Source organism: Balaenoptera ricei, chromosome 7 (genome assembly GCF_028023285.1).
Source record: "Balaenoptera ricei isolate mBalRic1 chromosome 7, mBalRic1.hap2, whole genome shotgun sequence".
NCBI lineage: Eukaryota > Metazoa > Chordata > Mammalia > Artiodactyla > Balaenopteridae > Balaenoptera > Balaenoptera ricei.
The window spans coordinates 63982653-63996977 of NC_082645.1; the positions used below are offsets into that span (position 1 = coordinate 63982653).

General features: G+C 33.3%; 1 protein-coding gene across 2 annotated transcripts in view; it reads right to left on the reverse strand.

The window, feature by feature from the left end:
* The window catches only part of LNPK (lunapark, ER junction formation factor), an 84132-nt gene that overhangs the window by 46479 nt on the left and 23328 nt on the right, over nucleotides 1-14325 (reverse strand). For both annotated transcript variants that reach the window (XM_059928138.1, XM_059928139.1), the window contains exons 6-8: nucleotides 9432-9472; nucleotides 2261-2344; nucleotides 2127-2178 (exon numbers count right to left, since the gene is read on the reverse strand). In XM_059928138.1, the coding sequence (XP_059784121.1) occupies nucleotides 2127-2178; nucleotides 2261-2344; nucleotides 9432-9472 (177 nt within the window). The remainder of the gene's footprint in view (nucleotides 1-2126; nucleotides 2179-2260; nucleotides 2345-9431; nucleotides 9473-14325) is intronic.

Here is a 14325-nt window from a genome sequence, read left to right on the forward strand (position 1 = left end):
GAAGACCTAAATAGACATTTCTCCAAAGAAGATATACAGATTGCCAACAGACACATGAAAGAATGCTCAACATCATTAATCATTGAGAAATGCAAATCAAAACTACAATGAGGTATCATCTCACACCGGTCAGAATGGCCATCATCAAAAAATCTACAAACAATAAATGCTGGAGAGGGTGTGGAGAAAAGGGAACACTCTTGCACTGTTGGTGGGAATGTAAATTGATACAGCCACTATGGAGAACAGTATGGAGGTTCCTTAAAAAACTAAAAATAGAACTACCATATGACCCAGCAATCCCACTACTGGGCATATACCCTGAGAAAACCATAATTCAGAAAGAGTCATGTACCAAAATGTTCATTGCAGCTCTGTTTACAATAGCCAGGACATGGAAGCAACCTAAATGTCCATCATCGGATGAATGGATAAAGAAGATGTGGCACATATATACAATGGAATATTACTCAGCCATAAAAAGAAATGAAATGGAGGTATTTGTAATGAGGTGGATGGAGTTAGAGTCTGTCATACAGAGTGAAGTAAGTCAGAAAGAGAAAAACAAATACAGTATGCTAACACATATATATGGAATCTAAGGGGGAAAAAAAAAAGGTCATGAAGAACCTAGTAGCAAGACGGGAATAAAGACACAGACCTACTAGAGAATGGACTTGAGGATATGGGGAGGGGGAGGGGTGAGATGTGACAGGGTGAGAGAGTGTCATGGACATATATACACTACCAAATGTAAAATAGATAGCTAGTGGGAAGCAGCCGCATAGCACAGGGAGATCAGCTCGGTGCTTTGTGACCACCTAGAGGGGTGGGATAGGGAGGGTGGGAGGGAGGGAGATGCAAGAGGGAAGAGATATGGGAACAAAAAAGAAAAAAAAAAAAAAGATGGGAAACAGTGGGATTCTTCCCACATACCTCCGCCAATCAGAATACCTAAAACTATTATGGCTTATTTAGTACCCATGGTCTTTGTGGATATTTATAAAAGAACTGACTTCTCGAAGCTCTAAATGTCACCCTAACTTTATAAACCAGGCTCCAATTCTGATGATTTATAAGAGTAGAAGTTAAATTTTTGTAATAGTATATTCCATATAGCAACAAAAGCCTTACAAACTACAGGCATACCTCGTTTTATTGTGCTTCATTTTATTGTACTTTGTGAATACTGAGTTTTTTCACAACATGAATTTTACAAATTGAAGGTTTACGGCAACCTGCATTGTCAGATGATGGTTAGCATTTTTTAGCAATAAAGTATTTTTTAATTAAGGTATGTACATTTTTTTAGACAGAACGCTATTACACACTTAATAGACTACTGTATAGTGTAAACATAACTTTAATACACACTGGGAAACCAAAAAGTGTGTGTGACTCACTTTATTGCGATATTCACTTTATTGGGGTGGTCTGGAACCAAACCTGCAATATCTGAGGTATGCCTGTTATTTTATTATACTCTAGAGAAGAGAACAAAAAAGGAAGCCAATGCAAACTCAAAAATATCTTTTCACGTGCCAGTCTTGGGAATACTTTATGTAATCACTTAAAATAATAACATAATAGTAATGGTTTCACTAGTAATCTGGCAATATAACCTCAAAAAGAAAGAGTTAATGTTATTATATAGCAGTAATTCAATTTTTTTTTCTCATTTCTAAATTATTTTTTTCTCTTCCTAACTAAAAGTGTTACTTTAGAAGGAACTCAAGTTTGACAAAAATCTTCATTAGATTTCTCAAAAAATAAATCATAAAAATATAAGAATTTTCATAATAGCAGATATTCCAGGAGACTCTTATTTAAAGGGGGGAAAAAACCTTACAAAATACTGGTGAAATCACTTAAATTTCAAAAGATTAAAACTAATTATATATTTAATCTCAACAGATAATAACAACTTTACTCATCAACATATTTCTATAAAATCAAAATGAAATAAACTTATTGCCATCTATTTTAAGTCATATCCCAAATTACCAAAAACAAATTAACATAAAAGCATCCTACATAAGTTTTTCACACCTCTATCACACTTTTGAACTCTTTGGGTAAATATGGATCTTTCCAACAGCAGCAGCAGTTTCTACAAAGTTATTTACCTTGTCCAGGTCTTGCAGTTATAGTTGCTCCAGCAGATGGCGGCTCCAACTCCTGTCAAATACAATAATGTTATTACAGTGACCTACTACAATGTGCGATTTATAATAAAATAGTAGTGATATTACAGCCTTACCTTTGCTTTCTTTGAGTCCGGATCAAACCTTTCAAGAATTAATTTAGCCGTTTTATAAGTTTCTTTTTCCATGACTTCTTCAAGCTGCAAACAAAAATTTCCACAAGTTGTCACACTTTAAAACACACATACCCTACTTACTTTTATAAGTCCTATTCAAAAAGTATTCAAGTACAAGGCTTAAAATAAACAGCACATAATATATCCAGATAGCATGAAAGACTTCCACATTCAAATAATTAAAATCCAGATTTTAAAATGGCTTCTAACCTCTAATATGTTACTTGTATTTAACAGCTTTACTGCAAGGAAATACCAAATATTGCTAATTGTTTACATATAATGAGGAGAATAATTACATGCACCAACTTCAATAATGGAATGTGCAAAAATCTATCAGCCATCATTATTGGAAGTTATTAGACATGACAAGCAAATGACAGGCAATTCCTCAGATTTATTTCCTCCTAGCACTTAATGCTATTAATTTAAAGAAGGTCATTAGCCAAGAGCTTTACAAAATAAAATCTCTGTGCCAATTAACTGCTGTCAGCATCGATTTTAGATTATTTATAAGCAGAAGCAATTAGCTTGCTGCAAAATGCAGTGAAAACTCACTTAACTGGGAGAACAGCCATGCTCTCTCATGGAATTTGCTCAAATGACTTTAAAAGCTGAAGCTCCCCCTTTTTTACTTAAATTCAAACAACTTTAGAGGGAAAAAACGGAACATAATAAGAACTTAAGTAAAGATTTTACTGCGTTCTATGCTCACACTAGGGACTGTAATTAAAGCACTTCATTATTATAGAATTTTATTTACAATGCACTCAAGTCACTTTATGGCTTAATATGTGGGTTTAATTTAAAAAGTAATCACTAGTAAAGTATCATTTTAGCAGTTACAGCCCAATATCAGAAAAAGTTTAACTTTAGTACAAGACAGTCATAGTTATGACAAATAGCTAATATACAGAATAAAAATGCTTTTGCAAAACTTGGAAGAGGACCTTTTCCTTCTCAGTGACCACTGAGAGCCACTTAGATTCATTAAATGTCATGTTTATTCCAAAGGACATTTATTTTAAAATGCAAAGCAGAGAACATTTACCAAGTTAAAATACAATTTAAAATATGCTGCCACAATAGTTAATAGATTCCTCATTAAAAACTCAATATAACACTTAAGTGCTTAGATGAATGATTTATTAACCTTGGTTTAGTGAAACTAAAATATTTTTCTAATTATTTCAAAATTATGATAAATTCTCAAAACAAGCAAGTTTAAATTTCTGATGTAAAGAAAATGTTTGTAACATTACTACTTTAGGGTTGGGGAAAAACTTGGGATGGGGACAGAGAGAGGGCATGATAGAATCTATCCCCAAATCAACATAATCTACATGAAATAGCAAAGAACTGAATCCCTGATCTCTACAAATTAATTTTTGATGGTCCAGACCAGTGCTGTAACAACAGAACTACATGTAATGATGGAAGTGGTTTATATCTGCACAATAGAGTAGCTACAATGCCATATGTGATAAATGATCACTTAAAATATTGCTTGTGCAACTGAGGAACCCAACTGTAGCTACTTTTATTCCACTTTAAATAATGTAAATTTTAAAAGCTACATGGGTCTAGTGGCTACTGATTTGGACAACACAATTCTAGAGTAAGACTATTGGTAGGTTTAAAAAGAAGATTAGATACAACTGTGATCTTTAAAACCATACATAAAACTCAAAACTAAATTGTCATTTTATTAAACGATTGCCATTCCTAGTACATCATTCAGCAAGTATTCATGTTTATGTCTATGTACATGTAAAGTATCTTAAATCATTTTAAAAAGCAAAAGGTACAAATCCATTCTCTTTTTCTTTTGCATTTACTTTGAAAAATTCTTTTTTCACGTAATAGCTTAATTAACACATATATTCCTACTACATTTTAAGTGAATAATTTGTTTTATAAATAGGGAGACATCTGATCAGTGGGAAGAATACAAACTTGAAACCATGACATCAGAAAAGATCTGGGTTCAAAGTACATCTCCATTCTTAATTAGCTGTAGAAAGACTGAGCAAGTCTGTTAGCCTCAGTTTCTCCTTTTGTAGATCAGAAACATTAATACTTTCTCATAGCACTGTTATGCAATTTAAATAATGTAGGAGAGTCTATAACAGTACCTAACACAAAAATGCATAATCTTCAATGATACCTCAGTTATTCAGAGTGGATCTGAAACAAGCAGTGTTTTCAAATACCCAACATATTAATATCAGGATTCAGGAATGAGAAATTGAATTCTCAGAATTCCCTAAATTATAAATTACTCTGTATTCTTCCTAAAATTTTACATATTTCAAATAATAATGAATGATGTAACAAAGAGTGAATTGTTTTTCTGTGATATGAGTATACTAAAAGTTTCAAAGTTTTTTATTTAAAAAAGAGAATAATAGGGGCTTCCCTGGTGGTGTAGTGGTTCAGAACCCGCCTGCCAATGCAGGGGGCATGGGTTCGAGCCCTGGTCCGGGAAGATTCCACATGCCATGGAGCAACTAAGCCCGCGTGCCATAACTACTGAGCCTGCGCTCTAGAGCCCGTAAGTCACAACTACTGAGCCCGCATGCTGCAACTACTGAAGCCCGCGTGCCTAGAGCCCGTGCTCTGAAACAAGAGAAGCCACCGCAATGAGAAGCCTGCGCACCACAAGAGTAGCCCCTGCTCGCCGCAGCTAGAGAAAGCCAGCGTGCAGCAACGAACACCCAACACAGCAAAAAATTTAAAAATAAAATAAATAAATTAAAATTACAGAAATAAAAATAAAAAAGAGAATAATAAACACATGGTTGCTTATTTATTATGAATCAACATTATTTTGGCAAGATTATATATTTTGAAGACATATAAAAATTATTTCTACCTGATATAGAATTTCATCATAGAGAATACTAAAAGAAGGGAACACTAACACAAAATAAATGTCAATTTTTTTAATTCTGAAAGATAATTATACAATATTTAAGTTATAACTCTTGAAATAAAATTTTAAAACACACAAAGCATTAATTGCCCTATCCAATATTCTTGATCCTTGTTTCACAACAAATATTCCAGATGTAGAAAAATGTCTTCTGTTTTGTACTGACTTTGGTCAAATTATTAAAAGCATCTTCAATTCACAGCTTTAAGGTACATGTTGCATTATTTAAACTCATGTTTTTAAAATGATGAAAATACTGTCTGCTTATCCTGATTTTGTTTTGCTGCTGAAATCAATATTGTTTTTACTAATTCAGATTTTAAATCATTTTCTGATTTCATATAGGAGTATTCTACAATAACAGTAACATCTCTCTCAGCATTTCTTCTGTTAAAGTATTTACAAAGATCTGTAGCCTACAGTGATTATTCAAACACTGGAAAACACCAGCAAATATTACTGGGTAATATAAAAATGTAACATATGAAACTTCTAGTGAGGTTAACAGCCCCACACAGAATCACATGCTAAAATTGCCAATTTAAGGACTTATTTTGCTTCCAAAATTTATTTCATGGAATATCACTCACAGGATTTTGTATAGAGTATTCTATATATATAAACTTATTAACATTTATTTGTAAGAATAAGTCACCATTAATAAGAGACAGGGCCCATAAAACAGACTTATGGCCACAAAAGCAAGACTGACTAATTAGATTGTGCCACTTCTCCTCTATGTGCTCCTGTCCTGTTGCCTGAAATGTCCACATTAACCTACAGCTCAGCATGTCAGCATTTCTTGCTCTTGCTTTCAACTGACACTAGTGGATTCTTTTGAACCAGTAACATTTGTAGTGATTGTTAAGTTCTAATTCTCAGAGAATTGTAATACTTCTTTCCCACGTTCCCAATTTCTCAACCGATTTTCCTCAGGACTTGGAAAAATATAAATTGCCTGAGAAATGCCAGAAAGGAATTACCACATAGAATGACCTGTACTATTCTGAAAAAAGCACAGCATTTTCATGAAGCCACTTAAAGAGGTCATTTTGACTCGAGTTTTGATGGATTTTGATTTTGAACTGTTTTGATGGGATGCTCATGGATACAAAGCGATTATCTATTGAACACTGATATTTTTTAAACTAAAAGTTAAAAAAAAAATGTGAGTGGCAAAATGTACACAACCAGACTTGGGAGGTTTTTTAGGTAACTAAAGATTAATTCCTAGCTTTATTTTAGTAAGTAAATACTTACATTAAGTTTTTAGATTTAAAACATTGTTTTAAAACATTTAAAACATTGTTGTCACTCATTTTCCTTTCTAAGTAATTTAACTTTTTAATCAATTGATAATTCATGTTTATTGTTACAAATTACATTTTGACAAATTACAAATTACATTACAAATCTATCCAGATTAAAGAGATGCATCCCTGAGGAAACCACCTTTAATAACACATCAAGTAGTAAATACAATTTACATTCATTTTTTTAGTGAAAGAGAAGGGTTAGGAGTTGGGTAATTTTAAACTAATGGCTATTTTTCCTGCCAGCATTTTTAAAGCTATAAATGTAGAGTTAAACATCAAGGAACAAGATCAGTTTTGATTACATTTTGCTTTTGCTCAAAAGTAACGTCCCTTCTTTTTCCTCTCATTACCAGTACAATCATTAGCTAGCACTGTACTCCTTACAAATTCACCCTTAACACCTATTGTTCTAAACAAAGTATAACGCTACTACTCAAACAAAGCAGCTCTGTTAAGGGCTTGAGCAGTAAAGGCAAGGGACTAGTTCCCAACAGCAACAGTACTGAAACCAGAAACAATCAAGTCAATGCAAATTGTGTTCCCTAGTTAACAAAATGAGTTAGAGCAGCCAACTTATTTTTCTTTAATCATACACTGCAAGAGAAATGCCATACTGAAGTATTCTGTAATATTGATGTCTCATGAACCATTTAGATATACAAAACTATTGAACCTTGAACTGAGTTTCCCAACTGTCAGACCTAGATGGAGCATCGTTTATGTTGTGATTCCATCAAGGGCTATTAAAGAAGTAAATAGCTTCGTTTGCCCTGTCAAAGAATTTTCTAAGTCTGCTCTGTTACTCTACTGAGAGTTCTTCACCAATCATATGTTCTCTAAGATTCTGTTCTCTGTTCACGTGATGCCACTGACATTGAATCAGCTTCTCATCACTTAGAATTTTTTTATTTTCTTCTTTTTTTTTTTCTTTTTTCTTTTGTCTTCCTCCTTGTCTTTTCTACTTTAATCAATATTTCTCCATTTTGGTACAAGTAAGACTTGGCTCTGATCAACACTACCAGCTCTTCTTTTTTTATCACATCAGCAAACCAAACCAATCATATCACAACTTCTATATTATTGAGAACCATCAGTATTTACTCACTTTGAATTTCTGGCTGTTCCATGATGTGTAGAATGCCAGAAATATAATAAGATACAATGGAAATATTTCTACGTTTCAATTTAGGACCATCAAAAATATCAATGCAATTTTGATAAATACCTCACAGAACACTGAAGAGGCATCAAATAAAAAAGATAAGGAATCCTTTCAGAATTAAAGTTTCTTTATTTTTCAGGTACTTAAATCCCTCAGGACCAGTGTCTTTTCTTACCAATTCACAGAACAATTTTTAACATTAATCTTAACCTTCATAATTTTTATTAGTTTCATCCATAATTATTACTTATTATGTTAGACTAAAATACATTAAATTGATTTTGCATATGATTAAATTTCATTAAGTTTCCATATAACATGATGCTCCTATCAATTATCTTTTTTTTTTTTTAATTTATTTATTTATTATTTTTGGCTGTGTTGGGTCTTTGTTTCTGTGCGAGGGTTTTCTCTAGTTGCAGCAAGCGGGGGCCACTCTTCATCGCGGTGCGTGGGCCTCTCACTGTCGCGGCCTCTCTTGTTGCGGAGCACAGGCTCCAGACGCGCAGGCTCAGTAATTGTGGCTCACGGGCCCAGTTGCTCCGCGGCATGTGGGATCTTCCCAGACCGGGGCTCGAACCCGTGTCCCCTGCATAGGCAGGCAGATTCTCAACCACTGCGCCACCAGGGAAGCCCCTCAATTATCATTTTTATACTTCAAAAATAATTATATGAAAAAAGTATATGTAAATTCAAGCCAAACACCAAGTTCAACCCACTTATTAAAAACTATTGCAGGGCTTCCCTGGTGGCGCAATGGTTAAGAATCCGCCTGCCAATGCAGAGGACACGGGTTCAGGCCCTGGTCCGGGAAGATCCCACATGCTGCGGAGCATCTAGGCCCGTGAGCCACAACTACTGAGCCCACATGCCGCATCTACTGAAGCCCGTGTGCTCTACAGCCCGTGCTCCACAATGGGAGAAGCCGCCGTGATGGGAGGCCCGCGCACTGCAACGAAGAGTAGCACCCCCCCGCTCGCTGCAACTACAGAAAGCCCGCGCACAGCAACAAAGACCCAACACAGCCAAAAATAATAAATAAACTTAAAAAAAAAAAACAAAAAAACAAAAAAAACTATTGCATATCAACCTCTAAACATCTAGAGTCCTTACTCTCTCTTGATCCTCCTTTTTCCAACCCATCTGAAGGATGCATTTAACTGGCCCCACAACAGACACCCATGTGATCAGAACTGCTGATAGAAAATGAAAGAAACCAAAGAAAAAATACTCTCTCTTTCTCTCTCCCCAGTTTTCTTTGGCTTTTTTTTTTTTTTTGCATGTTAAATTCGTTTTTTACATCCAATCTTGTTAATTCTGTCTCTCCTCGCCTTATTATGTCAAGAAAATCTGAGAACTGACATATGATGTTTGGTCTTTTTTTGGCCCTAATAATAAATCTGGATACCCACCTTTTTACCACTCTGCCTCATTTAGTCCTCCAAAATGATTCATTTACTTACTTCTCAGCTTCCAATTGACATAGACACTCAGACTCTCAAAAGTTCATCTAACTACTTTTTCCTGTCCATCATTATTAACTAGCAAAAATATTCATAACTTAGCTTCACCATTAAACTGTTATCTAAAAACATACTTGTTCCTTGGAGAGTCATTACTTACAACATATAAACATTAATTATTCAGTTCTTAATTTATTAGTTTTATATAAATTAACTTAAATAAAAGTTAACTTACTATTTTTTTCTTCTGGGATTTTAAATCATCCAATGCTTCATCTAGAAAACAAGATTTAAACCAAAACTAAATCAGATATTAAGATACAAGAAAAAAAATCATGTCAAATGATATACATTAAGCAACTGCAAGAAAACAGTCTCATTTTAGAATTTCTCACAGATATGTACAGACAGAAGTCATCTCAATTTTTACCCATATATATTTTATATGTTTGCTTATATTATGTATTACAAGCTCAGGAGGGGAAAAATGGACTTTATATAGAATAAAACACGTTTCCAAATTTTAAAAGATACATATTTTTTAAATGTTTTCAGAAATATTACTTTTTATTATTTCTCCTTCCTTTCAACATCCCACCCATGTTAATTTACAAAATTAAAGCCAATTCTCTTTTTATACATTGGTAATAAAAATGTTCTCTTTATTTATGAGGAAAGAAGTACATATTTTATTAAGTTATTTGATCTTCAAGATACTGAGCACTAATAAAGAAAACCGTTGACAATCTATAGTATTATATACCTGAGGAGGAACTTGGAAAGAAAGAGGATTCTAATTACTTTTCAAAATTAAACTTTTCCAAGATTTGCCTGTTTAGTTAGGTTGCATTGGTGGAACATAAAGAATCATTTCAAAGGATATAATTTATGAATGTCAATATCTGCTTTACAAATTTATTTTAGGTTTCTAGTTTTTCTCTAGAAATACTGAACTAGTATAAGAATACTATTCCAGCTGGAAAGAAGACTTACAACTTGATTTAAACATTTTACCAAATAGAATTTAAATAATTGTTCTTAATGTTTAATTAAATTTACAAATAAAATTATTGCCTTTTCATTGAAGTTCTGGAGTAGCAAACATCTGAATACCCAATTCAAATAATACTATTTATGTAAAAATCCAAAGAAATACAAACTTATGAAAAGATGATTTTACTATATATTTTTTTCAAAGTGTTCTAGCAGACTTATTACTGAAAGGGGAAAAAAACTGCTGACATCTTTAAAGAGAATAGTCATCTTTAGTTAGATAAGACCAAGCCAAATATCTAACCTTTAGTGCAGAGATCAGCAAACTTTTTCTATAAAGGGCCAGACAGTAAATATTTTAGGCTTTATGGGCCAAAAGGCAAAGTTAGGTGAGCACTTTTAAAGGAGTAAACAAATTTCCACAAAACTTTCATTGACATAATACAAATATAATAATAATTGAGTTCAATTTTTTGTAACATAGGTCTACCAATGAAAAGAATGGAATCTGGGGAGGTAGGTGGGGGGTAACATTTCACTTAATTGAGATTCAAAATTAGTGTCCCCCATCCTCAAAATTGATCACAAATGTCAATCTGTTAGTTTATCTGTAATGAGATTTCACACATTTTATTTTTGAAAAATTTTTTTCACACAGATAGGTGCTGCTAAATATTGAAATCAATCCACAATCACATGATTTTAATTGAGCATATTCATTGTGTGAAAGGCATTTATAAAATTCTTTAGATTCTTCTCTTGATATTTGCCTTTTATCATGTCATTGCAAATTAATCACTTCCAGTTAAATGGATTTTGAAATACGGAAATTTCCTTTGTACTTGCATGAGGTCTGAAAAACACTGCTGGAATCGCAGTTTGAGCTCAGATAATGTATCTGCTGCAAATCTGCGTGGGAATGGAGATCTTGTTTCTTAACTTTTCATAGCACTTTTTAAAAAATTACCTTTCGTCATTAAATTATTTGCTTTTCTAAATCACTTTATAGCAGTATAGGTTTCACATATAAGGACTGTTTTGCCTTGTACTCTTAGGTTGAATTCATTAAGAACCATTATCAAGTCTGCAGCAAAATCTAATTTCCAAAGCCAGTTCATTCTTAATGGTTGAAGGTGGTTCTTCTCATTCAGAAACATTTTAGTCTTGGCTCTGAGCTCAAAACATCACAATAAAACTTTACTACTACTACTAATCCATCCAACTGCTTGTATTTCTGATAAAAGTTCACATAACTGATGATGATTAAGTCCATGAGAGCAAATGAAGTTCCCCATTGACAATACTCGTTCAGTAACACATGATAGGTTCAAATATGCTCTGCAAGTACCTGCTGTTGAATAACACAGTGGATAACCACAGAATTTAAACACCTTACAGTTTCATGAGCTTTGTAAATTAATCCACTAAGCCTCTTTCTGCTTCACACATATTTTTACCACCAATAGTTGTAAATACATCTCAGTAGATTCCACTTCAGGTTGTACTAAATTAGTGTTTTTTCAACTTCTTTAAAAATATTCTCTCCCAGAGTCTTCTACACAGACTGTTCACAGAGGCTAATTCTTTAGTCAGTTCAAGTTCAGTATTGACTCCTGAAATAAACTACAATTGAGCTGTATCAGTAACATCTGTCAACTCATCAAGAGTCAATGACAGGGAATTCCCTGGCACTCCAGTGGTTAGGACTTGGCACTTTCACTGTGGTGGCCCGTGTTCAATCCCTGGTCAGGGAACTAAGATCCTGCAAGCCTCACAGCATGGCCAAAAAACAAAAAAAAAAGAGCCAATGACAATCACTTGAAATAATTTTTTTTAAATGATCTTGTTTTTAAATTAACTATGTTGCTTCCAGTGTTCTTAATTCTTCAAGCAATTGTTCTTGCTAAAAAGGCTACTAGCCAAGCAAGTATTTTCTCTAAACACATTTTTTCAGCTGCTGCAATTACACAGTTTAATTAACTCACCATTGGTAAATAGCTTTCTTTGCTTCACAAATAAGCAACTCATAAACTTACTTTTAAGTTCCATTTTCACTTCTTATTTTTATGAAGAAATTCTGCTATGATGAGACATTCCATTTTAAATGTTCTAATTTTTCTAACATTGCTTTTCTGTGCATTGGGAGTATCATGATGAGTACTTAGCATGATAGTCAATGTATATGTGTATTCTTTTAGTACATTTATAATGGCATTGCATAATAAGCACAATGCTTTGTGTTTTGATAATAAAATAGTCCATAATCCATTGTGCCTTAAAAGTGTAACATTCAAAGTCCAATTTTCTCTTCTTGTTTTTACATAATGAGTGTACCTTGGTAATATTAAATAAAATAGTCGCAATACAGCAATATACATGGCACATGAAATGCTGTCAAGTTATAACAGTGTCACTGTGATTTCTTGTGCATCCTACAATAGGCTGAAATGTTGAGAGTACCATACAGTCTGTCACAACTACTCAATTCTGCCATCATTGAATGAAAGCAGCTACAGATAACATAAATGAATGGATGTGGCTGTGTTCCAATAAAACAGAAATTTGAACTTCATTCAAATTTAACATGTCACAAAATATTACTCTTTGAATTTTTTCAATAATTTAAAAATGTAAAAACCATTCTTAGATCATGAGCTGTACAAGGTGGTGGGCAGGACTTGGCTCACAGGCTGTAGTTTGCCAATCCTTGCTCGAATCTATACTAGGTCCAACTTGTAAAAAAAAGGAAATACAACTAACAGAGAACAAAAAGCAAGACATGATCAGTAGCTTCAGACTTTAAAAAAAAAAAAATATATATATATATATATATATATATATATACACACACACACACACATATATGTACATATGGTACCTAACTTTATGCTAAAAAGAAGTGTAAGACTGCAAGACAATCTCTTATGAAGAGATTTTATCTACATGCAATACCTACGCAAATGAATTTGTACAATTTTTTTAAATGAAAGGATCTGTGAAATAAAATTTTAAAGCAAAAAACTCCTTTATATAATAAGCATGTCCTAATGTGCCTACTTGCAAGTCAAAATATTCACACATTTTCCTTAGAGAAGTGTTTCCAAGGGCTCTTTTAAAATAAATTTTCTTATATTTTTCACGATTTTGTTAGTTCCATGAGGTCAGAGATCATATTTGTTTTAAACTTCTTCTTGTCTTTCCGGCATCTACTATATTGCTAAATATCACTGGAAACAATGCCGTAAGCTTAATTTCTCTAATCTGATTAAAAGTATCAATATTTTTAAAAACCACAGCAAACATCATACTTAATGGTAAAAATTAAAAGCTTTTCCACCAAAATCAGGTGCTAGACAAAGATACCTGCTATTCCCACTTCAACTCAATATTATACTGGGTCCTAACCCATTAAACAAGGCAAGAAAAATTTTAAAGGCAAGAAAAATAAAAATAGGAATTGGAAAAGAAAAATCAGTACCATCAGCCCGCATGTACATAACACTTTACAATTTTTATATGCTTTCACACACAATATTATCAGTTAAAACTCATAACAGTCTTGCCAAAACAAATATTTGTTTCTAGTTTATAAACTAGCAAACTGAGGTTCAGAGGACTTAAACTTATTTGTAGGACAAAAAGATGGCTAGTGTGGCTGGAGCAAAGGTGAAAAAAGGAGAGTGGAAAGAGATGAAGTTAGAGAAATAGACATAAGCCAGAAAGTTGGGGTTAAGGTCAGATTTTACTCTGGTTGCAATGGGAAACCACTAGAAGAATTTAAGTAGGAGAGATACAAGATCTGATTTATACCTTAAAAATGGACTAGTTAGGAAACCACTGCAATAGTGCCAGCAACAGATGATGATGACCTGAATTAGAATTGTAGTAGTAGTAAAGAAAGTTAGAAGTGGTCATATTCAAGATAATTTTGGAGGTAAAAATGAGAGAACTTTGAAGGGGAGGGAGAAATGCATTGTAAATTAAAGGGAATATGGAGTCAGGATGGGATTTTTCCCCCAGATGATTGTATTGAGACAGGATTACATGCCAAATAGGGACAAGCCAATACAAATAGATAATGCAAAAGAGATGCAGGTAGGGATAACTATAAGAGCAAAGTTCATGAGATGGTCAGA